This window comes from Drosophila willistoni, assembly GCF_018902025.1.
Source record: "Drosophila willistoni isolate 14030-0811.24 chromosome XR unlocalized genomic scaffold, UCI_dwil_1.1 Seg144, whole genome shotgun sequence".
Taxonomy (NCBI): domain Eukaryota; kingdom Metazoa; phylum Arthropoda; class Insecta; order Diptera; family Drosophilidae; genus Drosophila; species Drosophila willistoni.
In genome coordinates, this window is record NW_025814057.1 from 7,525,224 (window position 1) to 7,540,770 (window position 15,547).

Here is a 15,547-nt window from a genome sequence, read left to right on the forward strand (position 1 = left end):
GAGGAAGAGGAAGATGAGGAGGAAATGAAGCAGGACTAGGAAATGGCAAGGGGAATAGCAGCTTTGGCTGTTGGTCAGCGAAATGGAACAAGTGCCTCCATGCCAGTTTAGCTATAACATGTTTGACCTCTGCCCCCCTCCCCACCCAGTCGGTCTAATGTTTTGCAGCGACTTGAACTTTTGTAAATTTAAACAATTTTTAGTTTTTTTGTTTTCGGGTTTTGGTGTTTTCGGTTTTGGCAACTTCTTATCGGTTCACAAAAATTGGCAAAAAGCTTGTCGAATGTTGACATTTTTTCGCAAAAAAAAAAAAAAAAAAGCGCACACACACACAAAATAAAGAGAAACAGAGAAAGCAGGAGAAAGAGAGAGAGAGAGAACATGATGTGGTTTACCAAGCTCTCGTTGGGTCAGTTTTCAGGGTGTTGCCAAGGGGAGAGTCAAGGGTACTGAAGGGAAGGGGCTGAGATGGTTGTAAAGGGCCATTGCATGTGAAGAATTTTTAATTAACAACAACATCATCAAAAGTGGTTATGAAACTCTGTATTTTCTTTTTTTGGATTCTGAATTTTGTTGGCTTTTTGTTGGCTAGACAATTTAATAATGACAATCCTTGGGACTAGGATGGATGGATTAAAAAAAAAAAAAAACAGGGCAATTGAATTTCAGTTTTTCAACCGAAACTCAGATATTTTTGGTCATGAATTGTTTTCAGAGACAAAGGCTTATTAGGATGATCAGAAGAAGGAAAAAATCTCATAAATGTAAACACATCAAAGTTGCTGATATCAAATAACAACTCGAAAAAAACTTCATTAAGGCCAATCAATGTTGAAAAAGGAAAACAAAAGATTTTCTGCATTCTCTGTTTTTGTTGATTGATGCATTGGTTGCATTTGAATTGTGTGGACAGTCATCTGGTTGTAAGCCGAATGTCTATTGTTCAAAAAGGTTAAATTGTGGCCAAAACGTAAAACAGATTCTTTTTTTTTTCTTGCTGTCTCTCTTTCTCCGTCTATCTTGCTTTGTAAGCCTAAATGGCACGAGTGAGGTAGGGATAGAAAATTTATCACTATAGAAATAGAACAATGTATTGAAATGAACGTCTCACAAATATAGTTAGTTAATTAATTCTATATGTATGTGTGTCTCCAGTCTCTATGTGTGCGTGTCTGCAGTCTGTGTGTGTGTGTGTTTGTGTGTGTGTGTGTGTGTGTGTGAAGGTGGGAACAATAGAGCGGAACAATGACACGACAGGACAGGACAGTCCAGTCACCAGCTAGAAACCAGCTACAACCAGCTCGTGACTATGCTTGGAATGAATGGAATGCATTGTCTTGTCTATTCAAATGTCAATAGGGAGGGATATATACGTATGTATAGGTAGAATGGTTGGCTTGGCTTGAGTTGGGTTGGGCTTGGGTTGATTGTCAGCAGGATGGTGGTGCCAAGGGAGGTAAAATACATTGAGGCATGAAACAATTTCATATATGAACAATATATCCTATATCTGCAGTGTGTGTTTGTGTGTGTGTGTGTGTGTGTGTGTGTATAGATGTGAAGAAGACTTACCGCATCATCATGCTGAGCGATTGTTCTTCCTGTAGGACACTCTCCAAGTACATCATATCTAGATCGGATACAATTGCACCATTGATGACCATTATTTCGTCTCCTTTGATAATGCCTGAAAGTAGAGTAGAAGAAGAAGTGAAGTGAGTAAGAGAGTGAGAGAGAGAGAGAGAGAGAGAGAAAGATGTAAAGTTACTATATGCCAGGTGGAAAAACCAACCAAACAATGGCCAAGTAGCGCTTGGCATTGTGGTTGTGGTTGTGGTTGTTTTTACGGTTTGGGTTTGGCATATGGGTTTCAGTTTCGGGTGGTTTAAGTTGTACTCGGTGGTGCTAGTGGGTGGGGTTGGGGTTTTTGAAGGATTCAAACTGACATCTTTTATATGTAATACCAGAAACGATAAGCGTTTCATGTCTTTGCCTGATAAAAACAATAACAAGCTGTGCAGCAGACACACTGCCAACGAGACTGAGACTAAAAGCAGGAGTGGGAGTGCGAGTGGGAGTGGTGATGGCAGGTGGAAATGGTGATGGTGCATTGTTCATACGCCACGTAGTACGATGTACCGTACGCCGTTCGTTAAAATTTTCTCTCGCCTGCTTTTACCACATTTATTTTACCTGCTTCCTGTTGACGACATGCAACCAAGCAGCTTTTTGCTTATCATTGTTGTTGCAGCAAAGGTAAAAGAATATTTTCTTAGGAAAAACTTTTTCGATATACCTCTCTGGGTGTGCGTGTGTGTGTTAGTGCATGTGTGTGCGGTTGTTATCTGCATTTTATGTGAATTTCTTATGCTACACCTTTGGCATTTCCTTTTCTTTGCCGCTCTTCCTCTCTCTCTCTCCATCTCTTTTACTCTATGTCTCTCTCTCTGTGGTTCTCTTCCTTTTTTTTTCTCTTGCATTTGTTACAATTTAAACGGATTTTTACATCTTAATGCCACCTGACACATGCAATATATTTATTTTATGTCCTTGTCGTCGTTTCTCGTTTGCTTTATTCCTGCCTTTTTTGCATATCTGAAATTTAAAGACTTACTTTAAGTCTATTCCCTACTGTCGTCATCTCTCTAAATCTCTATTTTTCTCTATCTCTGTAACCGTCTATCTATTTATCTTTCTATCTATATGTATGTATATCTGTCTGTCTTTATCTCTATCTGTATCCTTTTCTTTGCCTCTCCCTCTCTCAATTAGCCTGTCCGCAACATTTCATTTGCATTTGAATATGCTTTCATTTCTGCGGTTTTTGGTTTTTGTCTCTTTATACATATATATTTATATATACGTATATATAAGCCGGAGGGTAAATAGGGTATATCAACAATCCTTAACAACAGCTAACCAATTGGTGACCAAAGTGTCCACAGTTATGGAGGCATAAATGAACCTCATGCTGAGTAAGGAGTGAGTGGAAATTTATTTTATCAACTTCTTACTTGTAGGGAGTAACTGAAAGTCGGCAATCTTTTCGCAAAATTTGGTTCCTTTTCTTTTTTTTTTTTTTGTCCTCTTGCTGCTGCAATTTACTTGTAAATGTTTTTTTTCTCGTCTGCTTGTTATTGTTGTTGTTGGTATTCAGGCATTTGTTTTGCGGTTAGAAACAGAGTGAGAATTGCCTTGGGTTGGGTCAAAGATGAGTGACTCTTGGTATGTCTTTTAGACATTAAATTCAATTGTTGTTGCCCATAGCTAAAAATACTTTTTGTAATTTATGCATACACACGCAGCAACTACAAGCAAACTGAATTAAATTGAACCAAGAACAAAATCACAGACAATGAAAGCAAAACACAAACACAGAGACACACAGAGAGAGAGAGAGAGAGAGAGTGGAAGCAAGAACGAACAAGAGGCGTATACTTGATATTATTCCCACACAATTGCCAACATCTGATTGAAACGTTTGTGTAATATATCGAATAGTGCATTTTTTTTCAAAAATAAGGTATTCATGTTTTCCATTTTTTATTGGCATTGGCATCTGCCTGATTGGCCGTACTGATCCGTCTTGTCCAAGTCGGTTAGCTGCTTACAAAAAAAAAGTTTGCAGCATGTGCAATTGACTGGCTACTAAGAAAAGAGGGGGAAGAAGTCGAAAGCACTTTGACTTTCAATTTACTAATTATTTTTGAGGTAAAAAAAAAATAGACACTCTAATGTAATTAAAGTGGTTTTTGCTAATTAGTTGATGCGAACTTTGTTGCGATTAAGCCTCTTACCCTGCAACGTTCAATGGAAATATTCAAAAACAAATTGAGCTAAATTGACTTTTGACCTCTTTCTCTATCCCTGGCTATTAGTTTCTTATTATTATCAATATTATAGTTATTGAGTGCACTTGAATGGGATTACTTATTGTAATCAGCTTAGTGTTTTTACAATTTCTGTTTACAAATTTCAAGGCTCAAAAGTTGCGAATTTTTTGGATCTCTTTCTCTGGTATTTTGTTCATTAGTTTGGTGGGAGGAAAATAGAAAAATATAAATATGAAAATCTTTGATCGAGTTTTTCTAGTTATTTAAAGTGCTTTCTTCAATCGTGTTGAAAGTCATTTACAAGTCTGTCGCATGTTTCTTTAGATTATGCAACTTTTTGCTGTAATGTTCTTCTTGTGGCAGTCTGACAATTGCGATTGCAATTGCAATTGCCGGAGTTCAGTTTGTTTTGCAGTAGTTTTTCGTTTCATCTCTCTCTCTCGAATTTCCAGGAAATTTCGTGCTTATTGTTTTATGGATTTTTGATTCGTTTTGACGCCTTGAAGGCAACGGCAACGGCAACGCCATGGCAAATGAGCGCCACTGTCAGCCAGTATGAGTAAGTAGTAGTGCCACTAGCACTCCTCGACGTGCTTAATGAGTTTTCTTTTTCTTGAGAGACGAAATTTTTGCTTACGGTTCATCACCATTTCTTTCTTTTCTTTTCGTTTGCTGGTGCAAAGTGCAGCTGGTATAGGTATAAGAAAATTGAGCTCCACCTGGAGGTCGGCTGGGTGGTGTTAAGAGGACAGGTGAGAGTTGGCGGTGCGGTGCGGTGCGGTGCGTGGCGGGGATATGCCATAATTTAAGTCGCTGTTCTAGTGGCATTTCGACTACATCCACTTGACTTCAGTTCGAAAGAAAAGGCGGGGTATGAGGCAATGGAAATGCAAATGCCAACTTAAGTTGATTTTAAGTGATGATGCCTTTAAGGCAAAAGATACCTGAGAAGCTTTCTCTCTCTCTCTCTTTCTCTGTGTCTTTAGCCATCTCTTTCGCACGCGCTCTCTCTCCCTCTTTCTCTCCCTTTCTGTCTATTAAGCTGACAGTTGACTTTTTTCTTTGCTTTCTTTCTTTCTTTCTTGTTGCATTCGAGAAGCTTTACTCCACTTGACTCACGACTCCTACACTCGACTCCAAAGAGCGAAAGGAGTTGAACTCAAGTTTTTCGTTCCTTTTTTTTTCTCTTTCTCTCTCTTTTTTTTCGTGTCTGACATAAAAGTGAAAAGCATTTAAATATAAAAGTGGAACCCATATACATAGTAGCTACTGCTACTAAAAGAAAACAGAAAAAAAGAGCAGGACAGCGGTTGAGTGAGAATAGACAGAGTGCAGAGATGCTCGGGAAAGACACTTAATAAAAATTGTTTGGGGCTCTACATTGGGTCATAATACATTAGTAATTTTCCTCATTTGATTTGAACACTTACCATTGTGCATGGCCACACTTTTGTCCTCGACACGGCTCACATAGCAGCATAGCTCATCCTGTCGCTCAGCGTTCTCGATCAGTTCCGCTTCCACGGAGAAGCCCCACATCTGCTCCAATGTGGTACGTTGCAATTCGACCTGATATAAGATTTTCATGCAGACTTCCACAAATTCATGATTATGTAGCTGTAAAAACAAGAAGCGAAAGAAGCAGAGAATGAGAGAGAGAGAGCCATAAAATTAGTGTAAAGTTTCAAATAAATTTCCGTTTAAGTATAAAAAGAAAACGAACGTAGGAATGGCAAACTTCTTGTTGTCGATAAATTTATTGAGCTGCCAGTTTTTCTTTGGTTTTTCTTTTTGGGTAAAACTTTCTTTTTTTTTCCGCCGCCCTCTCGTAGAGAGCTGTTGGCTGCTCGTGCACTTGGTGTGCACCTTTTGGCCATATTTACGGCTTGTTGTTGAGGTTGGCTTCAACTTGGCTTTTTGTTAAGCAAAACTTTTTGCCGTCCAACTTGGAAATGGAGTTTGGTCCATGGCGGGGATATGAAACTGACATGGGCAACGAAATGCATTCTTAGTTAAAGTAAGACTGTTAAAAACAGTTGCAATTGATTGGGCAAATTACGAGCCATAATTAAGGAGTTTTTCGTTTGAAACAAAAAAATGAGTCGAATTTTACAGTCTTTTTTGGCATTTTTTCGATGTGAATATGCAGCCACACTAATGTTTCTTTTCGAGCAAAGTTCTTAGAAATTTAAGTTGTTTAATTAAAGTACTCTTTCGAGCCTTACTAATCTACTTCTAACCTACTATTAGCTAATGCACTTTCGGCAATTTCTACTGGGTAGTTCCCAATTAGCTGCTGCTTTTGTACTTACATAGTTTTCAATTAGATCATTGCGATGCGGCACAAAGTAATTATGATCCTCCATGTCGCGTCGCTTCTTAACTCGCACAAAATGCTCCATGGGATTGAGCTGGCGACGGGCGCAGGCGCTGGCCAAGAATTCTTCGACAGACATGGCATCACGTAGATAAACTGTCGAGTAAGCATTGTCGGGCATTGCAACTTTGAAAGTTTTTTCCGGTTCGTCACGTGAATTCATCTGGAAAAAGGCAGAAAATTCGATTGGATAAACAGGATGAGCATGAGCAGACAGACTCAAACACACTCACACACACACGCATACAATGTCATTAAGCGAGTCAGTCACAGACAAGCAACATATACAGACACACACACTCACATACAGGAAGTGAAAATTGAAAAATAGCAAAAACACATTTCTACCGCTGCGCTTGGCCCGCAAAGTTGACGTCTACCCAACCAACGAACGAACGAACCAACGAACGAACCAACCAACCAACCAACCATCCAGCCAACCAACCAACAAGCGCTGCCTGGGCAAATGTAATGAAAAACGTCGCCAGCAGCAGCCGCGAGTTCTGACACAACCAGGATGAGAACCAACACCAGCATTACCCAGCAACGCCATCTACATCAGCAGGAGCAGGATCTGGCCTCATCTCTGAAGAAAACTCAGTTAAAAATGCTTAACAGTTTCGACAACGTCATCGTCAATCCTCATCTCCTACTTTTGTATGTTAACTAGGAGGAGGTTGCTCTAGCTCTAGCTCCAGCGCCCAGCTACTGTTGCTGCTGCTCCTGCTCCTGCTGATGCTCTATTCCTGGTAAACGAATCAGTCGCCCAGCTGCTGTTGCTGGAAATTGCATTTGTATTGGCAGCCATTGGCAATGCTTTTGCTTTTGGCTGACTAGCTTTGGCGCCATTCGCATCCTCCTCTTTACCCCTCCTTGCACTCACACACACACACACATGCTCTACGTGTTCTACGACAATTGAATTAGTTTAGCCAGCAGTTGCAGTTGGCAAAATGCTTTCGCTTTCCCTCCCATCTCATCCTTTTTCTCTATTGCACTCTATCAATCCAACCAACCATCCATCCATCTATCCATCCATCCATCTGTCTATCTATGTATTGCTCTTTCAAAGTTGCCCAAGGTTGGCAATGGCGTCGTGTCGTTTTATCTCATGGATACATGGAAATTCGTTGCACTCCATAGGACGTTTTGCATATCGCTTACAAGCTCATTATGCAAAAGGTTTAGTTCAAATGGATATCAATATATGAAAATATATACATATATACACAACATATTCCTTTCCTTTTTCACAACTTTATATTCATTGGCAAGAGCATGAGAGCACAGCTGATTTATAGCAATTTGAAAGGTGCAATAAAGAAAAGGTTAACTTTAAGCTATGAAAATTTGATATCTTCTCAAAAAAAAAAATGTTGATACGAATTTGCAGAACTTGTACATCAATATATGCATCGATTCTCTTAAGTAGGAAAATTATCCTATGAGTCTAGAGGCAGTTCCATTTCATTCTTTTCCTTCGGTTTCAAATCAATTGCAGTCGTTGCAACAATTTCGCACATATTTTCATGCTTGTCAATTGGTTGTTTTTCTTTTCTTTTCATTTTCTTCTTTCCTCGGTTCTTGTGTGTGGCGCCAAGATGGAAGGTAGGTGGGTGGGTGGGTAAGTAGGTTATGAAGGTGTTTGTTTAATGAACTTTTGCACACTTTCTTGCAAGTCATTTCGCATTTATTGAAGACCTCCTGGCGTGGTTAATTTAATTTTGAGTTTTAAGCCTGTTTTTCAGCTCAATTCAAGTCAATTAAACGAACTGCAGGCAGAAAGTAGATCCTGCTCCATGGCAGCAATTCTTTTTGCTTTTTTAAGCGAGAAGGCGTATCAGATGGATAATTGGCCAGGTTTACGCCCTGTGGCGACCAACTCGTCAACTTACCAAGTGATGCAAGTGACTGTCTGGTGTGAGTGTGTGTGTGTGTGTGTGTGTGTGTGTGTGTGTGTGTGTGTGTGTGTGTGTGTGTAGGTAATGAATGGAGGATACCTTTAATTTCATTTCATTTTCAATTGCCAGTTGGCAATTTCTGCTGCATTGCAGCTGACATGTTGGCAAATGAAAAGCCAAGCACCCAACACGCATTCAGACAGCGAGAGGTGAAAAGTGGAACGATGAAGAGAAAATGAAAATAGGGAGAGTGAGAGAAAGAGAGAGAGAGGAAAATATAAACCAAATCAAATGTACATTTTTCAAATTCATTGAATTTTCAGCGCATTTACAATGCACCATCATTGACTTTCTCTGCCTCTGTCTCTCTTTCTCGTTTATTTTAGTTAGCTCTATCTCTGTCTATCTACCATTTTACCTTATACACACATACATACATACATATGTACATGTTTGTATGCATTTATGTTATATCATTTCAGATTTTTTTTTTTGTTTTTTCACCCTTTTAAAACAGTAAAGGATCATATTAGCTTTTTGAAACAAAAGGTAAAGTACTTATTATCAATTAGTTTACAGTTTGCACATTCCTCTTCAGTAAGAGATATCAAGTGTTTCAAGTGAGGACGAGTTTTCTATTCAAATTCAGTGCAGGTCCATCTATATAGGACAACAATGTATAATTGTTCTAAATAAAACGTGATAAAGTTATGAATTTCTCTTACTTTTAAAATCATATCTCTGATATTGTAAACATATTAAGTTTTCTGGTTAAATACTTTGGAAAAGTGAGAGCATTGAAACTTTGGCATATCCGAGTTGGGATTGCTTCTTGTCTGTTTTTTTTTGCTTAAATTTTATCATTTTGTAAATATATTTTTTGGTTTGCAACTGATGTTGCTGCTGTTGCAGTTGCACTTGCAACGGCAACTGAAAAATCTGCAATGTTGGCAAATTTAATTGAAAATGGGAATGAAGTGAATTAGAGCTTCACAAGATTATTTTGTCAATAATAAAAACGAACAAAAAAAAACACACACACGCAAAAATTTAACGCAGAGGAGAGAAACATAAATTGAATTTATGAATTGAATTTCATCATGTAGTATGAAAAATTTCGACAAAAAATTGATTCCCGGCTAATTGGAAAGTTTATGAAATAAACTACACAAAAAAAGATAAAGAAGAAAAACAAAGACCGCATACAAGTTAATCAAACAGGACAGAAAACACCGAATAGATAAATTTCGAATCGTGCGACCTGATGATGATAAAGGCCATTAGAATATCTAAAGGGGCGCCAAGACCATTTGGACAAATATGCAAATATTTGGACAACACACACACACACACACACCAAGAGGAGAGAAGACAACAAAATAATACAAAAAAAAAATGCGAAAAGAAATATCTAAACAATTTTTTCTTTCAGTTTTTTTTTTCTTCTTTTCGTTGATGGCCATTAAATGTAAATTATAAAAATGCAAAAATAATAATGGTTAGGCCCATTAGCCATTGCGGCCAGGCTGGATTTTAGGTCGACTCTGGTTTGGTTTGTGTGTCTGGCGACATATTTTCTGGCCGCTCAATTTAGCTTTTAATGCCGTTTCCGCCAAGTTAAATAAAAATTCAATTACTCACACACACACACACATAAACACACAGACAAAGTGACATAAATGCGTCGAAAATTGAAATAATTTTATTATAAGGCATGTGCATGTAAAAAATTAATCGCATAGAAAACCGCCGCCATGCGAGTTAATTTCATTCCAATAATGATCAACAACACCTAAAATACATTTAACGGTAGCTACTAACTTTATCCCACACAGTCGACATCGCATACAGCAAATAGAAATAGTAATTTCCATGCATTGAGCATTTGAGCCACTTCACATTCTCGCAGTCCTCTTGAGACAACTTGAAAACATGCATTAATGGCGAGCCAAAAAGGACATCATTTGTTGCCAGTAAATTATGGGACAAAGCCCTGTGCCATTTCATATATTTTTTTTCTCTATATTTATGCTGAGAATTAATTCGGCGTATGCTTTTATAAATGTTTTAGACAAAAAGTTGTCATCTGATTTTAAAGGTTCAGTTGTCTGAAGTGGGGATAATTTATCATCTTGAACAACAGACATGAGATTAAAGTTTTGAATTTGAAGCTAATCTTAAGTTAGAGCTTTGAAAACATCACTAATTGGCATCACACTCAATGACAATCACACAGCAATTAGTTGACTTACCTGCATGGAGCGACGACTTGAGCCACTATTGGAACGCGATAGCATGGGTGGCCTACGTTTGGTTGCTCCGCGACCAGCCAATAGATTATTAAGCAGCGATGGCGATCTGGCACAGATGAAGGCATGGAATGAGGAGACCGTAAAGACGCCAAGTTTATTCAATGTATTCTTTGTCGGTCGCGACACATGTGTGAGTAGAGACTGCAAGAGAGAAAGGAAAAACATAAAAGATTAAGTAAGTAAAGATGGTATACCATTTGCCAGTTTTGTCCAGTTTTAGCTTAACTAATTCTCATCCGTCTTATCAGTGTGCCTGTGCGGATGAGATTATCCCTTTTTATCTTTGGGTGTATGTAAATAACCTCAGGCAGGCCATGAGTTACATGTTTATGTCTATAGATGATTTCCTTCCCTATTTACTTCTCTCCTCTTTTCCGCCTCTCATCTTTCTGGCTTTCTCCAGATGTTTGGTTGACTGAAGTTGTTTGAGTTTTGTGGGTTTATTAATAATAAATGACGTTGGCCTTTTTATGCCTTCCGTTTTTTTTTTGCTGTTTTCGTTTTGCTTTCAGTTGCATAAACTGAAATGCACATTCCACCCCACCCACACTTTGTCCCCGCCCCCCCCCCCCCCCTGAGTGCTGCCTCGCCCTATTTCTCTGTTGGCCAGTGCCACACACACACACTCACACACACACACACACAACCCTTTTTTTCCTAGTTTCTGTAAATCTTTTTAAATGCCAGGGCAAAGTTCGAGTTCGCAGTTCGAGTTCCGAGTTCAGAGCTCACTTTAAGCTCATTTAAGATGCTTAAAATTGTTTTATGGGGGATTAATTGTGCATGTTTGGGTTTTTGATTTTGTAAATGGCTTTGAGTTGAGAAGCAAGCAGGATAATAATAGAATTGTGGTATGGGAGCATCATTCTCCCACCCATGGATCGGTGCGGGCGTTGTTGATGATTTTGAATTGAATTTCACGCCATTGTTGTGTAGTTAGACATAATTATGTACTTAGACAGAGACAGAGCCATGGGTTAGAGTCAAGGTGGGCGGTAAGACAAGGGCGATAAGAAAACTTTACACTTTACCTCCTTACATGGCTGTAGAATTGATGTGGTAAGGTGAGATGGTGGAGTGGAGTGGAGTGGAGTGGGTGGATGTGGTTATTGTGATTTTGGCGCGGATTTGCTATTGAGGTGTGTGTTAATCTTCTCTCGAATGTTTTTCAAGTCTGTTTTTGATGTTTCACAAAATGTACGGGGATGCCATGAAAGAGGGGTGGCGATTATTGGTCCATAGGCCATGGATTTTAGAGGGAGCTTTTGTGACTGAGTGAAAGGCTTATGAAAGGTGTTGTCTGTTATGGCTCTTAATAAGATTGCATGAAATTGTGGTTACGATGAATACAAATCTCTCTTTTGTTTTAGTTTTACAGTTTTATCAATACACACACACGCATACACATACAAGGACTAAACACTTTTGATCTGAATTGAATTGCTTAAATTCTTGGCCCTAATTTCAATTATTTATTTAGTGGTAAATTTGCATATAATATAGATAAGTATGCCCAAGAATAAACTATATATTTAGTAAAGAGTCATTTGTTCAGATTTTGATGGCAGGGCGAGGCGACTCCCAGGAAGTAGGCAATATATGTACCTACATATAAGACAAATAACTTATTTAACCTTGAATTGTGGACTGACTACTCTGACTACTCTCTGGGTTCTGTAGTATCTGTGCACTTTACTCTAATCACAGCACTCTATCATTCCATTAAGTGTCTGCCACTAAATAAATTCCACAACGCCCACATGACACCACATTACAAACACCACCCAACTTTACTCTGCAGCCCCACCCACATTTCTATATGGGTGGGTGGGTGTGTGTGTGTGTGTTTGTAGGGGTTGTTGAACAAACAAATTACTTGCCATCAAACTGTAGCCATAACTCACCTTGGGATTGGGCAATTCGCCGCTTTGCAGCGATGCCATATAGCAACGCAATCGAAATTGCTCACAATGCAAACGCTCCAAATTCTCTTCCCATTGTAAAATCTGTGTTTGAATCTGATGCCGTGTCTCCTGATCGGTGACAACTGATTGCTGCAACTCGGCCATGTGCTTGAGTTTGTGATCCTGTAACGAGAGTAAAAAAGCAAAAAAAAAAACTAGAGTTAGACAAGATATATGAGAGAGAAATACACACGTACGTGAGGTTAGTAATGGAAATATGTTGGGATAGGGGGCGGATAGAAGGGAGAGCAAGCCAAGTATTTCTGTTGGGTTATGAAAGCATTTCGGTGTGGAGGCATCATTAGCATTTCATGGCACTGCAGTTGCCATTTGACGAAAATACATAAATCACGCGTCATATCCACACACACACGAGATACACACACACACACACACATGTACAATTCAAATATCTCTACCTCTCCCTGGTTTCGAGCGTCTGTTCCTGATACTGAAGTGCGTTTGGCAATGCACCAAAAACTCTTTCACTAGATGCATATACATGGCCCTGTTTTCATTACAAATAACGTTTGACTTCCGCCGCAACGTCGATCCCCTCCATCTCTTTCTCTATCTACACACTACCTAGCACTATGGTCTTTTAGATGGTGAGAGAAAGAGAGAAGAAGAGTTTCAGTCCAATCCTCAATCCCACTTTCACGTGCGTTTTATTCTATGCTTGCATAGATTTCATGGTGCACGTGATTGTTTCATTTTTGGTTGCTAGAATTTCCACCTCCAATTCTCCTTTTTCCCGCTCGTATGTCCCCGCATAGCCTGAGCTTTGCTATGGCTGCTTTTTGGCTGTCAGTAAGCTGACAATTATTTGCAGATGCAGTTCCACATTGCATTGCAGTAGGCAGCAGGTATGTATGTTGCCACCGCTTGCAGTTGCAGTTGTTGCACCAGGCACAACCTGAATAGGCACTTTCGATGTTCGACATTTTAATGAATGTGTACACATAAACATGGTGATGGCTCCTTCTCCTCCTCCTGCCTACTTCTCGCACATACTGGTTGGTAGGTTGGCAGGTTGGCTGGCTGCTATGTGGGTAGCTGGGCGGGTGTGTATGAGTATAAACGAGGGGCCAGTAGCACCAGTTGAAGCACGTGTACAGTCCATGGGATTACTGTATATTGTATGCTCACTACCTCAATGTGCTATTCCCCTTCCCATTTCACATCACCTCTCTCTCTGCAGTGCGTGTGTGTGTGCCATTTGTAATGTTTGTTTTACGTGAAATAAATTCATATTTTGTTTGCCACATTTTATTTACCAGATTTCATATACATGCACGTATTGTGTATGCGATTTATACCTGATAATACCAAAATCAATAAGAGGAAATGTAAATTCATATTTCACAGCAACTAAATATTCCATAAATTTCTGAATGAACTCCAAAGTTGGGTTGCATATTCGAATCACAAAATGAATCACAAAATGGAAGTGCAAGCTTAACAATTTCTTAAAAATTCAGATAAAAGAAAAATCATAGAGAGACTTAAGTAAAATGTTCTTAAATCCATTTTTACATATTGCATGTGCCCCCTGGTGATTAATTTCATGCTTATTAGATAACTAAAATTATAATCATTACATGCTTTTAAGCAAAGCTTGTTCAAAGAATGAATTTTCTCATCTGAAAGTAAAGTCAGTTTCACCTACTTTCACCGCCTCTTTGCATAATTGATGAAAGGGAGAGATCCGATTTGAAAACTCCTTACTGAATTGTTGCCTTTTGTTCTCTCTAACAAGCTCAATACTCCAAATCCTATTTGAAAGGACTGCACCACACACAAACACATAGACACACATACACACACACACACACACATATTCTTTCTCTTTCTTACACATGTTTGCTCTCTCCTTAGCCTATCATGGAGGAGGTAATTAATAAACCAAAGTCCCATTATGAGCTCAGCCTAGTTACGATGAGAGAGAAGACGGAAGGATGTGGTAGCATAGGAAGAGGTGCCCCGCCATCTCTTTTCTGGCCACTTGAGGAAAGCTGCTTAAATGACAAACAGCCAAACAAACACCCAAGCACATACACACACACACACACACACACAAAAGGGAGAGAGAGCGTAAAAGGGAAACAGGGAGCAAAGATAGATAGATGGAAAATGGGGAGAAAATTATTTACGACAGCAACAGTTTGGTGCTTGTTGGAAAATAATATGACCAAACATAAATAACTAAATAGTTGTTAGGGTTCTCAACTCTACTCCACTTCACTCCATTCTATAGTCTCTGTCCATGTCCTGTCCTGCCCTGTGTGTGTGCACTTCAAGGGTTAATGTAAATGTTAATGGCCATGTAATTGTCATGGAGCAATTGCAGTAAGTAAATCACGCTCAATAACCTGTTTTCACCATACATTCTATATCCCATTTACTATACAAATAAACACGATATGTGTTTTGTTTCTGTTTTTTTTTTTTTTTGTTGCTTTTATTTGGAGTGGAGTGGAAATGTCTTTGTGGCATGGCAGGCAAACATTTGACAGGCATTCACTGGCTACATCCACTGCTCTCTCTCTCTCTCTCTCTCGCTTCAGTTGAGCCTCTGTGGTTGGAGCTTGTTTTGACACATGTCACACGCTAAGTGACAGGACAGCTAGCTAGTGAGCTGCTGCTCCTCCTCCTGGTGGTAGTCGGGTTCTTCTTACACTCGCCATGACTCTCCCTGGCCTCTCGCCATCCGCAGTAAGTTGCTGCAAAGCCAACCATCTCAATTCCCACTTAAAGTGAATTTTATTATTGCTACGGGAGGAGCAGCCGCAGCCGGAGCGCCAGCACCAGGACCAGAACCAGGACCACGACTTGGGAGTAGCAGCAGCAGCAGCACTTCGCCTTGATGATGGGTTTTTGCGGTTTGCCTATTTAGTTGTCCTGTTGTGTCTAGTCCTGCCCCTGTTACTGCTACTGTTATTGCTCCTGCTACTCCTCATTGTGGTCATGTTTCTGTGTGTTGTCTGTCTGTATGTCTGTCTGTTGCGTTTTCATTAAGCGCCGCCACTCGTCGGCAAAAGGTTCCCCATGCGCACATTTTTCCCAAGAAAAAGCAAAGAGCAGGAGCAGGAGTAGAAACAGAAACGGGAGCCGTAGCGTTATATAGTTGTAGTAGGGGCAAAGGATGCCCCATTGCCAT

At 39.5% G+C, this 15,547-nt stretch overlaps 1 protein-coding gene across 12 annotated transcripts in view; it reads right to left on the bottom strand.

Moving 5' to 3' along the window:
• LOC6639209 overlaps positions 1 to 15,547 on the bottom strand; it is a 102,074-nt gene that overhangs the window by 27,274 nt on the left and 59,253 nt on the right. For all 12 annotated transcript variants that reach the window (XM_023181583.2, XM_023181580.2, XM_023181579.2 and 9 more), the window contains 5 exons: positions 12,328 to 12,510; positions 10,364 to 10,564; positions 6,146 to 6,373; positions 5,264 to 5,450; positions 1,573 to 1,687 (listed from right to left, as the gene is read on the bottom strand). In XM_023181583.2, the coding sequence (XP_023037351.1) occupies positions 1,573 to 1,687; positions 5,264 to 5,450; positions 6,146 to 6,373; positions 10,364 to 10,564; positions 12,328 to 12,510 (914 nt within the window). The remainder of the gene's footprint in view (positions 1 to 1,572; positions 1,688 to 5,263; positions 5,451 to 6,145; positions 6,374 to 10,363; positions 10,565 to 12,327; positions 12,511 to 15,547) is intronic.